At 34.8% G+C, this 18975-nt stretch overlaps 1 protein-coding gene across 2 annotated transcripts in view; it reads right to left on the reverse strand.

Annotated features, from left to right (window-relative positions):
* Positions 1–341: 341 nt before the first annotated feature.
* BOLL (boule homolog, RNA binding protein) overlaps positions 342–18975 on the reverse strand; it is a 61545-nt gene continuing 42911 nt past the window's right edge. Inside the window, 2 exon segments of one of the 2 annotated variants that reach the window (NM_001193795.1) lie at positions 342–2046; positions 16648–16746. In NM_001193795.1, the coding sequence (NP_001180724.1) occupies positions 2023–2046; positions 16648–16746 (123 nt within the window). In that variant the 3' untranslated portion in view covers positions 342–2022. 2 annotated transcript variants of the gene reach the window in all.

Consider the following 18975-nt stretch of genomic DNA (forward strand, 5'->3'; position numbering starts at 1 on the left):
AGGGAGGCTGAGGTGAAAGGATGGCTTGAGCCCAGGAGTTTGAGGTCACAGTGAGCCATGATCACATAACTGCATTCCAGCCTGGGCCCCAGAGCAAGACTGTCTCTTAAAAAAAAAAGTAACATGTTTGGGCTATTAAGCTAGGCCATGAAGAAGGCTGAATGATATCCTCCATTTAGTCAATTGTCAAACTTCAAAATTTTTATTAGCTTATCAAAGCTAAATTCTAAGAAAGTGCATATGTATAAATTATATATGTGTTTATATATGTATATAAATGTATAAATGTGTATGCATATAATCTATATAGCTGTGGAAGAAACAAACTTGGGTATCAATTATTATCAAAATTCCTTATCCAATAATACATCATTAATTTTTATTAACAGTCCAGGATTTGTTTAGCATCTTGTTTAACATTTGAAAATCAAAACATAAACTTTTTGGTTCTCAAGGATAGTGCTATTAAAAGAAAATCTCGAACATCAGTGGTTAGTAATTTTTTACTTACAGAACAAAAACTTTTGAAATTTCATTGTGGGACTTAATCTATTTACATTCCTAAAACTGAGAATAATTAATGTACTTGAGATCCTTGTATGCTAGTATACATTCATAAGGTTCTACTGTTCTCATGAAACCATTTGATGGCAAACATATTCATTACGGTTTCAAAAGAAAACACCCTATTTGACTCACCAGAAAAACCTTTGTGATCTATATCCTATTATTTCTTCTTCTGCTGCTGAGCATGAAATACATTTGGGGTTGAAACAGGAGAGGAAAGAGATAGATTTATTAGGGGAATATCAACTTTTATGGCTCCCCTGCCCCCTCCACCTAAAATTAGGAGGTCAGTGAAAGAACTGCAAATGAATGTAAAGAGGAATATTTCCTGTACTACTGTAGAAATTTTAGAGATTAAAAACCCCTATGATTTGTTCTGTACCTTTTGAACAATGAATGACTCCCCCTCCCATCTATTTTCCAATTTTTACTATAAAATTTTATTTAGAATCAGGATCTAAATTTTCCTTTGGTGTAAAAAATAGTTTTGCATTTTATGAAAACAATTGTCCTTTTAAAAATTAATCACATATATAATTGAATATATTGGTTGCATATAAGAAGAAAAGGTTTAAGGATTAAAGCATTCAAAGAACATTAATTTGGTGGAATTTCAGTCAATGTTATGGGATCATGTCAGAGATGAACCCTTCTTTTATCAAAATTCCAAAGGTGGATCCATATTTTATAAAATTTGATACCAAATAAGTTATGTTATAGGAATATTTCAATGTTGTCTCAAACATTGAAGAAAAAATTTAATATGGTCAAATTATATGAAAAGGCAAGAATATTGATCATGTTGATGGTATTTCTAATATTTGGAAAATGTTATAAAAAAAGAAGTATAAATACTATTCAGATTCTGAAAACCATGGCAGACGCAAAATTAAATAAGGAGTAACAGTAACAAATGAATGAAAAATTAGACAAAAGCATATTAAATGACAAAACAGCAAAGCAAAAATAGAATTAAGTCATTAAGATTAAATAGTATACTGTTGTAAAATATATGAAAGTATTAAAAGTATTATAATTAAAAATGATTCTTATCCTAAATATGAAAATAAATATCAAATAATATGAAACATAACATCTAATAGTTTGTTAAGAAAAAATAACACAAAGCAGAGAAAATAAAAGACACCTCACTATTCCCAATGTGGTTATTATTTATGGAATGGATAAAACATGTTGTAGAAAAGGTCATTACAGTTAGATTAGCACATAAAAAACCAACATGCCACATCTACCTAAATAATTTTGTAGAACAGCTGAAAAAGCAAATTTCATCAAATTTAGACAGTTTATAGTGGAATAACTGAGTATGGTGAGGTATTAACACTAAGTTTCACAACGCGCAGCTTCTAGCTGGTTCGTTGAAGCTGGATCTCGGCCACACAAGGATCATTGGACAAGAAATCAGTTGAGCTGGACTAGAGCTGCCCAATTGTCTTAATAATGAATGCTCCACACTGTCTGTTAAGTAAAGAGAAAATATAGATCAGGAAGACTGAATGGAAAAAAACACACACACACACACACACACAAGTTAGAACAGATGAGTGCAGACCATCAATCAACATTCACTAAATATTTGCAGAACCTTGGTACAAATTAAATTAGAATGTTACAAAGTGAGGGGCTAGCAATTAGGAGGGCTCCAGAACTCAGGAAAAGCTTGTCCCTGCTCTGTGAGAGCTTAGAATCTGTATTTGACAATCTCTAGTCTAGTGTTACAGTATAAATGTTTAGTAAATAAAATGAGGGATGGGTCAGCACAGATTACGAGTTACAACATTTCCTTCTATTAGGTGTGTCTTAAAAACTTGTTTTTAAAAGGGGAATAGTGTTTTTTGCAGGAGGTTATTTAGAAAGCTGCCCCAAACCCTGGCAGGGCGCAGTGGCTCACGCCTGTAATCCCAGCACTTTGGGAGGCCAAGGCGGGTGGATCACGAGGTCAGGAGATCAAGACCATCCTGGCTAATGCAGTGAAAACCCGTTTCTACTAAAAATACAAAAAAAATTAGCCGGGCGTGGTGGCGGGCGCCTGTAGTCCCAGCTACTCAGGAGGCTGAGGCAGGAGAATGGCATGAACCCGGGAGGCAGAGCTTGCAGTGAGCCGAGATTGTGCCACTGCACTCCAGCCTGGGTGACAGAGCAAGACTCCGTCTCAAAAAAAAAAAAAAAAAAAAAGAAAGTTGTCCAAAACCCAAAAGTATCCTTTAAGTGGGCATAAGTAGGACAGGCATACAGGTACTTATGCTGTGTAATTCAGAAGAATTCCATATACCTGTGTCATCCTGGGATTTTTTTTTTGTTGTTGTTAATACTAGTTTGGGTCAAAGAATCAACCTAGTTACTACTACCTTTTTGGCAATTTGGGCCTAGGCCAGCTTCTAATTTAGGGAATCATGCTGTCCTAAGACATATTTTAAATTTTGAATAGGCTCAAAAATTTCCATATTTGTTCCACTATCTCTAGAGCAGCGCTGTCCAATAGAATGGCCCACGTTGATGGGAATGTTTTACGATTACACTATTAAGTATGGTGGCCACTAGTTCCATGTGGCTGTTTAGCACTTGAAATGTGGTTAGTTGCAACTCAGGAACTGAATTTTTAATTTAATTTAAATTAATTTAAAATTGAAATTCAATAGCCTCATGTGGCTAGTGGGTACCATATTGGAGACAGCATGGCTCTAGTGGCTCAAATTTGTTGGGTTTGCTAAAACCAAACTCTACAGACTGGCCTAGATTTCCCTGGCCTGTTTAATACCGTCCAGTACCATTTACTAATGTTCGTAACTGTATTCCCAGTGTCTAGAATAATGGCAAGCACAAGGTAGGTGCTCAGTAAGCATTTGTTGAATGACTAGATCTACTATGATAATACACAGCCATTCATACGTAGTTAACTACTTAGAGGTTATTGGCTGTAACCTGGTATATACTGGTCCTCTCAGGAGAAAATAGAGATACATGCAGTCAAACCGTTTTATGTATGTGAAATTACTTGGTTAAAGCCTCAATGTGCTAGAGAGAACAAGGAGCAGTGCTAACTTCAGTATATTCATATATGAATAATTTAGGTTGATAAATATGGGAAAATGAGAGAACATGTCTCACTCTGTCACCCAGGCTGGAGTGCAGTGGCATGATCTCAGCTCACTGCAACCTCCGCCTCCTGGGCTCAAGCAATTCTCCTGTCTCAGCCTTGTGAGTAGCTGGGACTACAGGTGCATGCCACCATGCCTGGCTAATTTTTGAATTTTTAGTAGAGATGGGGTTTCACTGTGTTGCTCAGGTTAGTATCGAACTCCTGACCTCAGGTGATCCACCCACCTAGGCCTCCCAAAGTGCTGGGATTACAGGCATGAGCCACTGCTCCCGGCCAGAGAATGTAATATTTAATGGTAAGAGTGTCACTAAAAGTTGATAAGAGTGATAACAGGGGAAAAATTAATGTCAGATAAAAAACTAAATTCAGATTTTATGCATGACTAAAAGATGGAAAGTGAAGATGTAGAAGTCTTGAAGAAATATATAGTAATCCCGGGCTGGGCGCCGTGGCTCATGACTGTAATCCCAGCAATTTGGGAGGCCGAGGTGGGTGGATCACCTGAGGTTAGGAGTTCGAGACTAGCCCGGCCAATATGGTGAAACCCTGTCTCTACTAAAAATACAAAAATTAGCTGGGCATGGTGGCATGCGCCTGCAGTCCCAACTACTTAGGAGGCGAAGGCAGGAGAATCACTCGAACCTGGGAGGCAGAGCTTGCAGTGAGTCAAGATCGCTCCACTGCACTCCAGCCTAGGCGACAGTGTGAGACTCTGTCTCAAAAAAAACAAAAGAAAATAAATATATAGTATTCTCATTAGGCAGTAATAGAGCTTTGAAAAGGGTTTTGGCAGTGGAGAGAGAAATTAATACAGCTGATCCTTGAACAACATGGGTTTGAACTGCATGGGTGCACTTAATAAATATGTGTGAAGGTTTTTTTTTTTTTTTTTTTTTTGTCTGAGACAGTATCTCACTCTTTTGCCCAGGCTGGAGTGCAGTGGCATGATCTCAGCTCACTGCAACCTCTGCCTCCTGGGCTCAAGCGATTATCATGCCTCAGCCACCTGAGTAGTTGGGATTACAGTCATGTACAACCATTCCTGGCTAATTTTTGTATTTTTAGTAGAGACAGGGTTTTGCCATGTTGGCCAGGATGGTCTTGAACTCCTGGCCTCAAGTGATTCCCCTGCCTTGGCCTCCCAAAGTGCTGGAATTACAGGCATGAGCCACTGCGCCTGGTCACTTACATGTGAAGTTTTTTCAGTAAATATATCAGAAAATTCTTTGGAGATTTGCAACAATTTGAAAAAACTCACAGATGAGCTTTACTGCCCAGAAATATTGAAAAAGTTAATAAGGCACTTTTAAAGTTAGGCATGTCATGAGTGCATAAAATATATGTAGGGTCATTCTATCATTTACTACCATAAAATATACACAAATATTTAATAAAAAGTTGAAATTTATCAAAACTTCTACACACAGACACAGACATGGTGCCATTTGCGGTTGAGAGAAATGTAAACAAATGTAAAGATGCAGCACTATATCATAACTTCATAAAATTTACTGTAGTACATACTATACTACTGTAAAAATTTCACAGCCATTTCCTGTTCTGTTGCAGTAAGCTCAAATGGTGAGCTCAAGTGTTGTGTCTGCCCAAAATACCGTGTGATGACAATCATCTCTGTGTGAGCAGTTCACCTCTCCAGTAAATAGCATGTCAAAGTAAAATTTAATCTCTCTCACTTTTCGCATATTTCTCGTGTTTAGTGCAATACTGTAAACCTTGAATAACACCATAGAACCCTTATGAAATGCCACTAGTGATGCAGGAAGTGCTCCCAAGAAGCAAAGTCATGACAATACAAGAAAAAGTTGAATTGCTTGATATATACTGCAGATTGAGATCTGCAGCTGAGGGTGCCCACCATTTCAAGACAAATGAATCCAGTGTTAAGGACCACGGCAAAAAAAAAAAAAAAAAAAAAAAAAAAAAGGAAATTCATGAAGGCATTGCTGCAAGTATGCCAGTAGGCACAAACACCTTGCACTTTTTGCAAAATAATACCTTTTGATCTTGTATTGAAAAATGCAGATTTTATGTGGATGTGGGATTGCTATGGTAAGAAAGGCATACCTATAGACTCTAATATGATTCGAGAAAAAGCAAAGTCATTATATGATAACTTAAAGCAAAAGGAAGGTGAAGGATCTAAAGCTGGATAATGTAATGCCTCTAAAAGGTGGTTTGATAATTTTAGAAAGAGGTTTGGCTTAAAAAATGTCAAGATAACAGGAGAAACAGCTTCCAAAAGGCAGCAGATGAGTTCCAAGATGCCATTACGAAAATCACTGAAGAAAAAGGATATCTGCCTAAATAGGTTTTTAATGCAGGCAGAAGTGCCTTAGTCAAAAAAACAAAAACAAAAACAAAAACAAAAAAAAACACAAACCCACAAAAGACTTTATTAATAAGGAAGAGAAGCAAGCACTAGGATTTAAGGCAGGAAGGGAGAGGCTAACTCTAGTGTTTTGTGCAAATGCAGTCAGGTTTATGATCAGTACTGCCCTTATCCATAAAGCTGCTAATAACTGAGTCTTGAAGGGAAAACATAAACACCAGATGCCAGACTTTTGCATTGAAGGCATCAAAGTGATCTACTTGTCCCTAAGCACAATGCCTCTAATTCAACCACAGAGGGTCATAAGGACCTCTAAGGTGCATTACACATGATATTCTATGGAGAGAATTGTTAATGCTATGCAAGAGAACCCCAAAAGAGAGAACATCATGCAAGTCTGAGGGATTACAGCATTGAAGATGCCATTGTTATAGAAAAAGCTGTGAAAACTATCAAGCCTGAAATAATAAATTCCTACTGGAGAAAACTGTGTCTAGATGTTGTACCTAACTTCACAGGATTTACAACAAAGTCAATCAAGGAAATCATGAAAGAGATTATGGATATGGCAAAAATGGTGGAGGATTGAATGGTTTCAAGATACAGATTTAAGAAAAATTAAAGAGCTAATAGACACTACACCAGAGGAATTTACAAAAGACAACTTGATGGAGATGACTGCTTCTGAACTAGTACCAGACAATGATGAAGAAGACATAGAAGACGCAGTGCCAAATTGACATTAGACAGTCTGGTAGAAGGGTTCTGATCATACAAGACTGTTTTTGACTTCTTTTACAACAATGGACTTAGAAAACTCCCTTAGGAAGACAGTTTAGAGGACAAAGAGAATTGTGCTATAATTAAGGTAGTTGATAAGAGATGAAGAAATATATTTCTTAAAGAGACATTGAAAGATCAAACTGAAGGCAAAGAGAGTCACATCTTAGGAATAATAAAAGTTGAGGACAGGCTAGGTGACAGTATTGAATTAAATAAAATTTAAGGGGGCATGGACTAGCACAAGACCCTTGGGATTTGGCTAATAAGAAGCTGTCAAATATATCTTGGTAATTATCTTAAGATGAGTAGTTTGACTAGATTGCAATATTGAAGAAATAATTTCATATGTAATAATTTCATATGGAATAAAAAAGATACCCCTATATTCCTCCCCACACCTTTCTAAGACAGATAAATTAAAAATATTAATGATGTGTAGAATACAAAATCCTGCTACCTGCTCTCATCATATGTCCTGAAAGTAGAGGAAGATGTTATCTAAAGAATGTTTAAAAAACTATTCTGTAAGAGATTAAGGTGTCATAAGTTGAATTTTATGTCATGAAAAGTACACTGCCTATCCATGTAGTCTAGGTTCTAAGGGAAAAGAAAAAACATTAGGTAAAAGGAGAAAAGAATGTTCAGTTAGAAGGAATGATAGACTCAGAATGCAAGGAAAGTAAGTGCTCAAACTAAGAATGGAAAACCATAATTGGATATGAAAATAAAACAGTAAGATTTTTCCCTATAAAAGAAGTGTAGGATTTACTCAGAATACTGTATCAATCAATCCTCATCCTTACACAGGAATGAATGAATATCTCAAATTACCTTTTACTTACACTTTCCCCCTACTTAAGTATTTTGGCTAGGAAGGGCTTATGGCAAATGTAAATATCAAAACAGCCCAGAGGCTCAGGGTCAGATAATCCATGTTAAACTAAAAAGTAGATTTAAAAGATATAATTAAAAATGAAATTATAACAAATGAATTTATGCTATATTTCATATTATACTTTAAGAGGATACATTAACCTGTTAATGGATTAACTCAAGGGTCATAAAACTATGGACAGCAGGTCAAATCTGGCTCATCACCTGTTTTATAGATTAAGTTTTACTGGAACACAGCCTTACTCATTGTTTCTGTTATGTCTATGGCTACTTTCATGCTACAATGGCAGAGCTGGGTAGTTTTGATAGCAACTATGTATTTAAGCCTGTAAAACTGAAAACATTTACTATTGGGCCCTTTTGTGACCCCTGGTTTAACCTTTCTAGGCTGGAAAGAAATTTTGAGGCTGAGAACTTCTGATATACTATGAAAGGAAACCTTAATAAGGTGCTTTAAGAGCATAGGGTGAACATATTCTTGCTATGGACTGAATGTTTGTGTCCCAGCCACATTCATATGTTAAAGCCCAGTCCCCAGTGTGATGGCATTTGGAGGCGGGATCTTTGGGAGGTAATTAGGTCATGAGGGTGGGCTCTCATGAATGGGATTACTGCCCTTGTAAGACGAGACAGGAAAGAGCTTGCTTCTGCTCTCTCTGCTTTTCACCTTGCAGAAATGAGAAGACAGACATCAGCAAACCAGAAAGTCAGTCCTTAACAGATAATAGACCTCCCAGCACCTCAGTGTTGGACTTTCCAACCTTTTTGTCTCCAAAACTTTGAGAAATAAATGTTTGTTGCATAAGCTACCCAGTCTATGATATAGCTGTTATAGCAGCCTGAACTAAGACAACTTTATAATGTGGGAATAATTTATTACCAGACTTAAATATATTGGATTCACTTTAATTAAATGAAAATACAAATCAGAAATAACAAGTTTAATAGAAACCTTGAGAGAAAGAAGCTATAAAACACTAGTGCTTTTGAGACTAAAAGAACAAGATTAACTAGACATATGTTTAGATATTTAGGAAGATAAGTATTTGTGCACTTGCTACCATGGTTAAGTTAAATCTGTATTTATTCTGTGTTTTACTGTTAGTTGAAAAAAAAATGGTGAGGGGACATCCTTGCCTTGTTGCTGACTAATAGTATTTATTCATCTCAAAATAGAAAAGTGATACCTTTGAGTCACAAATGTTCACATAAGAATTTTTAGAAATGCACATTATGGTACTTATAACTTAACCTGATATCCTAGAGAAGATCTATTGATATTTCCCTCATTTATTCCTTTTACTTGTTTCCAAAACAAGATAATTTAACTTAGGTCCTGCCAGTTTCAATAAAAAGTACAACTGAATTTTGCCATATTTAAAGGAAATAGCCAATGACAATTCTAAAGTAACAGTTAAAGTTACAAGAAAATTATGGGCTCAGGTCATGAAGAAAGCTGAAAGTTATCTTGAGGGTAAGGTCTTATTAATTGTATTTATAGCACTGCAAAATTATTCTTCAATTGTCATGCTCAATGGACGTTTGATGAACTACTGAGGATGAGCTCTTACTTAAGGCTTGTCATATGGTAGAACCCATATGTTATTTCTATGTGAAGGGCAACTTATTTATGTGATTTATAGTTAACTAATGGCCCATAATACATGAAGATTCTGCCATATTTGACAGTATGTAGCAATATGTAACAGAAATGGCAATAATAACTTAAATCCTTAAGTAAAGTTTTATTTTAGCTGTTTTTTTTTTTTTTTTTTTTTTTTGAGACAGTTTTGCTCTGTCACCCAGGATGGAGTGCAGTGGCATGATATTGGTTTACTGAAACCTCTGCCTCCTGGGTTCAAGTGATTCTCATGCCTCAGCCTCCCGGGTTGCTGGTATTACAGGCATGCACCAGCACGCCCAGCTAATTTTTTTTTGTATTTTTAGTAGATGCAGGGTTTCACTGCATTGGTCAGGCTGGTCTCGAACTCCTGGCCTCAAATGATCTGCCCACCTTGGCGTCCCACAGTGCCGAGATTACAGGCATGGGCCACTGTGCCTAGCCTATTTTAGCTATAGTTGTAATATCATCCTCCAATTAAACAGATACATTTTTTTTTTCAGATTAGAAGGATAAACACACTGATCTGATTTTTTATTTCTGTTCCTTATTTTTAAGAAACTTACTTAAGGAGCAGCATTCAAAAATGAGAAAAAAAACTTACCAAAAGTCAATATAGGAAGTGAAAATAAAGGGAACTGAAGTAATCTCTAGCTCATATAAGCATTATATGAATAAGACAAAATTGACAGTATGGAACAGAAGAGATATCCTATAAATATTTTTTAAGTAAAAATTATTTGACCAAACTTTAAAGTTGAATGAGGAGGCCTTTAAATAAACCTTGGTTTAAGTTTCCAGGATGACATGAAGAACTCTTCCTTAAAGGTTTACAAGAAGAAATAGGCAGCTACTTTCACATTGCAATGAAGAGCTACTACAGTTTGGGTTAGGAATATCTCATTGCAGAAAGAATTTATTCTGCAAAGATAAAGTGTTCTGCAATGTACAAATACTTTTAAATTTGTTATATTTTGAAGTTTAAATATAAACAAAAAATACAACGCTCTTTAATAACACTGGTTCTTGAATGATATACCTAAGGTCTAAAGTTCTTAAGAAAGAATGGCAAAGAAAATGTATGGAATGGAATTTTATCTCAATGTATTTTATCTGATTTAGTTGTACACAAAGAAACTAACTGAAATTGATAGAATTCTATTTAAAGTCTGCAAGATGAAAAAGAAAGCAGAAAATTACTGCAAAAAATACACTAAACATTCTTACAAAGTGAACCATTGAGACGTAATTATTTCCAGGTTATATGATACATTTGAGGTAAAAGTTATTGTAAAATTTATTTTAAAAAATGGATAAGATCAAGGGGAAATGTGATCTATTTTCTCTCTTTAGAAGCTTTTGGAATTTTTCTATTATTCCTACCATTCTGAATTTTTTTCTATTATTCCTGCCATTCTGAAATAACTGGCCTTAGTGTGAGTCTTTTGCAGTAATCGTGGCAAGTAGTTGGTAGGCCCTTTCAATTTAGAGACTCTTGTCCTTAAGTTTCTAGGAGTTTCAGTTTAGAGACTTTCAATTTAGAGGCTCTTGTCCTTAAGTTTCTTGTATTAATTTATTGATAATTTCCTCCAAATGATTTTCTCTATTCCTCTTTCTCCAATTTAAAAAATATTGGACTTCTTGGATTAATCTAATTTTATCTTTTCTCTATTATTATTCACCTCAGTCTTTTTTGATGCTACTTTCTGAAAACTTTTGCCTTTAATATTTAACTCATACATAATTTATTTCAGTTATCACATTAGTGAAAAAACTAGTGACATTTTAGAATAAGGTGTATAGTTTAGAGGACTGTACTGATGTTCATTTCCTGTGCCAGTGCCCTCTAGCCAAAGGATGAAGTAGGTGAAGGATATACAGAAACTCTATTATTTCTATAACTTCTCAGTAAATCTGAAATTATTTCAAAATGCAAGGCTAAACAAATTAAAAGGACAGATGTTTGAGAGAAAAAGTATCAGGCTGTCTATGCATGTACCACTTCTCATTAGTTTTTGCCTATTCCGGAGAGGATATTAATTGTAGTTTCTTTGACATTTTCTTCTGCTCCCTGCATTGTATGTTTCTTATGAATTTCTTTTTTTCTGTTTATTTTGTTCTCTCACTCTAGAGGTTTTCTTCTAACGGGCTGCATGTTCATAGTTAAGAGGGACGCACTAAAATCCTAATGGGAAGTTCTTTGTGCATGGTTTGTCAGGGATCTTCACTGCGAGGATTTAAGAGACCAGCTAACTTTTTCTCCATGGTAGAAAGCATGCTTGGATTAGAATCCTGGATCTGCCCCTTACTCAACTATGCTACTGTGGGCAAGTTACTTTTTAAGCTTAAAGTGATCAAAGTTAACACTGCCAGTAATTAGACATATTGGCATCTCATATCCCCTGATATGACACACTGATAAGGGCATATCACCTCTGTGATATTATTGTCCCAAATTCATAACCTTTATCTAATTAAGAGAAAACATAGGCCAAACTCAAAGTGAAGAGTGTTCTACAAAATAATCAGTTTTTTAAAAAAGAATCAAGGTCATGAAAGACAATAAAAGACTATGTAAATGCCACAGATTGGTAGAGAATAAGGAGACATGACAAATTAATGTAGGATCTTAGATTAGATCCTAGAACAGAAAAAGAACATAAGTGAAGAAAATGGTGAAGTTTATACTTTACTTAATAGGTCTGTAGTTTACTTAATAGTACTTTATGAATGCTAATTTCTTGGTTTTGCTAATTGTTTCGATTATGTAAGCTGTTAAAATTAGAAGTTGAGTGAAGAGATACATGAACTCTATGTATTATTTTTACAACCTTTCTGTAAGTGTAAAATTATTTTAAAGTAAAATGTTAAAAAACAGGTTAAAAAGGCCAAGGACATTTGATGAGATGGGATGATGGGGGAAAGATAACTGCCAGGATATCTATGCATGGGTTGCCTCTCATTAATTTTGCTTGAGGCATGATGAATTCTTTTTTGATTTGTAAATTCAAGTCACAGTGTTTTTGTTTTTGTTTTGCTGTTAAAATTTCTGCACATTCTTTTCGTTCCATTTATTCTGTATTCTTTTCTTGAGAATTACTATTTTTTGGTTGGACCTGTCTCTCTGCTCTCTCTATTCTAGCATTTTATCTCATCATTTCATCTTTCATGTTATTGTCTTTTACATTCTGGAAGAATTAAAAATATCCTTCTCTATCAAGGATTTCATTTTCTTATGTGACTACTGGCCCATTATGACAAAGGCAAATATGATTCTTTCCATCATGGCAATAGTTTTTGGACAGTATTTTCTTACACTAGCCAGCAACCATTTCATTTTTCCTATTTTTCAGTTTGCAATTGTTTTTAAAAGATCTATTACTGAGAATATGGGATATATCTTAAAAATTATATTTAATTTCCTCTCATACATATGTTCTTATACATATATACATATTTATACTATTCATCCTTGCCTTCAATGTAGTGCCATATTCAATTTTTTTCACAGAATCCATATAATATAAATATATACTTTTCTGTTTACTCATCCTTGAATGGGGATCTACCCATGACAATTAGAACTGGTGTCACAAACACTTGATTCTCCTTACTGTGCTATGTCCCCTCTTTTAGATTTACATCAAAAAAGAGGCTTGGTGGACACAGAACCTACACAATTTCTAATGTCTAAGTGGATGAGCATTTATTGCTCCTCCTGCTTCATTCTTTATGAGTAAAAAACTTATTCTAGAGAATCTGAGGCTGTCTATTGTTTGACTATGTATAGCATACATGAAAATTTATACCCTCCTTATATATTCAGAGCTACAAAGCACCAGCTTTTCCTGCCTCTGCTCTCTAGATTACATTGCTTTATACTTGTCCTTCCTAGGTTTTTCAGAATACAACACAATTTTAGTCTCTAAATTGATTTACAAGAAGTATTAATGATACTCAAATGAGGAAATGGTTGGGAAAAAGATACTGGTAGTGGAATCTTTTTGTGAAGTAGAGATAGTTGCTAATTTTTAGGTAAGTGCACGCTCCGGGCCTCTGAACTAGAAGCAGATAGTGGTAGTAGTTCAGATCCCTCTCCAATTTATTTCTGAATCACACTTTGTAGACCACTACTTGTGTTTTTCATTTAAGTCCAATCAGTCCTTTAACTAGAAGAAATTCCTTATAGCCTGGGCAAGTGGTTAAATATGATCCTTAATAGCTGTATGTTTTCATCGATTGTTAGTAGACATGGGAGTTAAATAAAATAGACATTGAATTTAATCCATATGAGAACAATTTTATTAGATACTTATATTAATGCAAAAATGTAAAAACACTGTAAGAAAACCGAAACACTTTAGAATTCTCCACTCATACCCTTCATACCTTGGGATTTGATATTTATCTTAGAAATATAATAGTTCATATACCCAGAAATACAGATTTCCCTTTTGTTCCTTCCTAGTCTAATTCAGTGGGATAATTTTGACGTTATGTGGTTTTGCTTTTTTTGACTTTAAAACTTAATTCTCTTTTTTTTCTTTTTCAAAATTACAGATGGGGTCTCGCCATATTGCCAGGCTGGCCTCAAACTCCTGGCTCAAGTGATCCTCCCGCCTTGGCCTCCCAAAGTGCTGGGGTTCAGGTGTGAGTTACCACACGTGGCCTAAAACTTGTTTCTGTGTGAGATGTTACTGCTGAATTAGGGAATGATGGCCCTAATTAGTATCATATTTATCTAGTTACCTCTATATTGGTCTGTTTTGTATTTACTCGTTTTTGTATTTGATTTGACAGAGTATGTAAGCTGTGGCTTACAGTCAATGAGTAATTTCTGGTAAACAGTACTTCACAGCAGTTAGACTTGTGCTTCGAACTCTGCATAAGGTTTCTATTTTATGGAATAGATTTGTTGCTTCAAGATAGTTTTGACATCTGAAATTCCTACTTTGGGATATCCTCGATTAACATTCATAAAGTTGTAATCATTAGAGTTTTAAAAATGAGTTTTACACTTATAAAAACAACAACTCTTCCAAAGAATATTTCCACCTTTCTATTTTAAAAGTCACCAAGATTTTTGGTACTAGAGAAAATTTGCATTGGAAGTAAAAAAAGGCTAATGTTTCAAATGTCATTCACTAATATTTTAATATTAGTAATATGTTCTAGAAAAAGATTGTTTTGTAATGTAGAACAACATTTGTATATTAAGATTTCCATGTTATAATACAAATGCACTATAAATAAAAATAGATAATTTGCCACATAGTAATACATGCATATTAAAGCATTTCTACAGCATTATACAGTTCTAGAAAACTACAGAAGTGGTTTTGGAGTTTCTGTCTCTGAGTGGGGCATCATTTTGTATTGAGGGTCACTAAATCACCTAAAGAAAAATATTGAGTATAAAATGCATAGAACATTTAACCTTAAAAAGTAAAAATGAGAAAAACAAAATTCTACATAATTGTCTTGTGTTTCAGTTTTGACTTTGGAAGTCTATTTTTTTTGTCTCTAACAAAAGAGGAATTGGTAATTATTATTATTTTTTAATTTTAGAGATCTACATGGTCCCACTCTGTTGCCCAGACTAGAATGCAATGGCGTGATCATAGCTCACTGTAACCTTGAAACTTTGGGCTCAAGTGATCAGCCTGCCTCAGCCTCCTGAGTAGTTAGCACTATAGGGGTGCACCACCATGCTTGGCTAGTTTTTAAAATTTTTATTTTGTAGAGGCATGGTCTCACTATGGTCTCAAACTCCTGGCTTCAAGCAATCCTCCTACCTTGGCCTCCCAAAGTGCTGGGATTACAGGTATGCCCCACCACACTTGGCCAGAATTGGTAATCTTTATATGACTATATTGAAGAGTAAGATACCAGTTTCTCCGTACAATTTCTGATGTTACCTAATCACAGATCTAAGAAAATTTAGAGAAATATATACTCTTAAGCTAGAAGAATTAAATTTTAAGAACGTTTAACATTAACATCATTTGGAAATTTCTCCTATCCAAATACCACCCACCACTCCATCCTCTATTCAAAATATTCAGTTTGTATAATTGTATAAATTATACAATTTCCATCACTTGTGATACAGCTCTCTCTCAGTAACTGAAAATAACTATCACTTACATAATATGGCACAGCAATATCAGCCATTTCTGCAGAAGTATATTTGGAGTAAATGTTAATGACAGAAGAAGTTTGTTTTAGATATTCTAACAATACTAAAAATGAAGCCTCTATAAGTAATGTTTAGTAACACTATAGGTTTTGACAATATGTCAAAATTATTGTTTTATTTCATGTTTGGTGTATAGTGGTAAAGTCAATGAAGGGATGCAGTGAGTGGTAATGGCGGTGAGTGGTAATGGGGTGAAGGGACACGAGAAGATCGGGAGGTTCCTTAAAGTAGACTGTCTTGGTATTGAGTTCAACGCATAGGATGGGCCAGAACATAAATATGAGTGTGAAATAGCTAATATCCATTATTTTAATGCAAAGACCATGCCTATCTTCCTCACCAAAGTACACTGTATACAGAATTCATATTACCATCTCAACAGTTGCTCTTTACTGTAGATAAAGTTCATTTCCTTAAAGGGATGATGCAAGAGTTTCACTAAGAAACTTGTTCATGAGGGAATAGGAAGAATTCCCTGCTACATAGTAGATAGTCAAAATATATTGAGGATATACATGGGTATAACTAGATTATCATTCTTTGGCCTGAATCTGACTAAGAAGGCATGAATATGATTCCCAAACTGGAAGAGGAGATCATTAATTGTTTTCATCTCCCCATAAATGTCACATGTCATCAACGTAGATAATAAAAATCAGACTACTGTATATTAAATATCTAGAATAGGCAAATTCATATAGATAGAATATAGATTACAGGTTACCAGGGACTAGGGGTTGGGAAGAAGCACGAAGGAGGAGTTTTTGCTTAATGGGTGCAGAGTTTCAACCTGGGGTGAGGAAAATGTTTGGAAACAATGGTGATAGTTGCATAGCATTGTGAAAGTAATTAATGCCACTGAATTGCACACTTAACAATGGTTGAAATAGAAAAATTTTAAGTTGCATATGTTACCACAACAAATAAAAAAATGACCATTATAGTTAATTTAGAGTTATGTTTCCTTCACACGAAAGAATTTGCTAATTCTGTACTTCTGATCACAAATATGACGTAAATATCCAAAGTTGTTCCTTTCTAGAAGAGAAAGTTGGAAAACTTGAAATACAATGGAAGAAATACAGAGTAAAAAGTCAAAACAAACTTCTTACTTTAATTGGTTCAGGCTGCATCACAGGCGCAGGCATACTGATGGCACTTGGAGCATAAACCTGGTGATATGTTGCTTGAACTCCATGATCAGAATAAGGCTATTACAAAAAAAGAGAGAAAACATATCACCTTTCATTTATTAATTCAAAATATTTACTCAGCATTTACAATATACTAATAATCTAGCTATACAATGTAGAAACAGTTAAAAACACATTCCCTTATGTTTAATTTTATAATCTGATGAGTTAATATAATGAATTAGCTTATAATCTGATGAGGGAAATAGTAGTCAGAATGATCATAAGTTCTATAGACACATATAGAGATACAATAGGCAAGGGAAGAGATTATGTAAATGCAGTTATAGCTTGTCCAGCAGATGGTGGTACCATTCACTGAATATAGAACACAAGGAAAGCTCAATACTCATGTAATTGTGTGTGAGGGGTTGGAGAGAAGGAGTTAGGTTTGTGATATACAAAATTTGTGGTATTTGTAGGAATTCTAGTAGAGGTATACTGTTGATAGATGTGGCTCTAGACCAGCACTGTCAAATAGAAATATAATGTGAGCTACATATGTTATTTAAAATTTTCCCATTGTCATGTTAGAAAAGTAAAAAAAAAAGGTTGAATTAATTTTTAATAATGTCTTTTATTTAAACTAATACATATTAAATATTATCATATAAAAGTACAATCAATTTAAACATTAGCAAGATGTTTTACATTCTTTCTTCATGCTGTGTCTTGAAAACCCAGTATGTATTTTACACTTAGGGGACATCTCAATTCTGTCTTACCACATTTCAAGTGCTCAATTGCCACATGTGGCTAGTGGCTATTGTAGTGGATAGTGCAGTCTAAAACTCAGGAGTGAGACTGGGGCTAGATATATGGCTAGGGATGATAACATCAGAGTGAGTATATGTGGTGAAAGAATGGAGAACCAAATATGAAATCTGCTTAAAAAGGAAAACAAAAGGAGGTAAAAGCATTGCCAGAAGAGAGTAGTATTATGGAAACCAAGGGTAGGAAGAGTTTTAGAGAGTAGGTACAATGTCTCTGGGACGTCAAATAAGATTAAAAAGAAAGGAAAGTTTGTGTCGGTTAGAAAGTCATTGAGGACCTTTACCCAATGCAGCCTCAGCAGAAAGGTAATGAAGTAGACTTCAGCAGGTGAGGAGTGAATGGGTAGTGAAGTAGCAGAAATTCTGAATGTAAACTACTTTTTCTAGAAGCTTGGCTTTGAAAGGTAGCAGAAAATTAGGGAATTGGTGGGAGTGTGTGTCACAGGATAATATTGCCTCTTACAAGGTGCTGGGCACTATACAAAGAACCTTGTATACCATATCTCTAGTCTTTAGATCAATCCTGCAAAATAGTTTTTCCTGATGTCCTCATTTTACAAATAAGGAAATTATGAAAGCAGGACTATGAAGGGTTAAGTAATTCCTCAAAGTAACACAGTTAGTAAGTGGTGAAGCTGTAAACCAATGGAGAGAAGAAGACTTCAAATACAAGAGAGAAAAAGAACAGTAGATGGAATGAGGTCCCTCAGGAGGAGGGAACTGATAGCAAGTGATAACAACTAGACTGCAAGAGGTAGAAATAACCTTGGACAAGACTGAATGTCACTAAATAAATATAAGAAGCTAAGGATGAGTTAGGATACAGGTAAGTTTGTGTTTCAGGGGTTGGAGCCTGAGTTGGTTTTCACAAATTGGTTCTTTCTTACTCTGCAAAACAGAAGGCAAAGCTATATTCTCAGAATGACATGGGCAGGTGGTGGAGTGGGTGCAATCTGGTAGTACTGGGGACTCGGCAAAAGTTTAAAATAATCATTGAAATAAGTGAGTGAAGATGGTTACTTTTTTTTTTTTTAAAAGGAAATCTGACTATAACACTCACAAGAAAAGTCCTGAAGTTCTTAATTTTAGGGAAAAAAAACACTTCAACTGTAAACCATCCCACTCTATTCATTAAGTTATATATTAGTCAGACTATACCCGCTACTAGAAACAATACCAAAACAAAAACACGCAAATATTTTGTATGGAAATACCACACAAAGTACAAGTTTTAAGGTAATGATGAGCAATATTTTCAGAAAAGCTTTATTAGATTCCATTAAATAGTGCATATATTCTGATGGTAAGTATCTGATATCAGGAATTAAAAATATGATCTAATGCCAAAAGAGATTCTGACAAAAAATCAAATGTAAAACCATTCTTATCTCACTACCTGTCCTTGCAAACCAGAAAACAACAAAAAGAACAAAATATAGATTTTTAAAATGCCATCATCAATTAAAGAAGAAAA

The sequence above is a fragment of the Macaca mulatta genome, chromosome 12 (assembly GCF_049350105.2).
Source record: "Macaca mulatta isolate MMU2019108-1 chromosome 12, T2T-MMU8v2.0, whole genome shotgun sequence".
NCBI lineage: Eukaryota > Metazoa > Chordata > Mammalia > Primates > Cercopithecidae > Macaca > Macaca mulatta.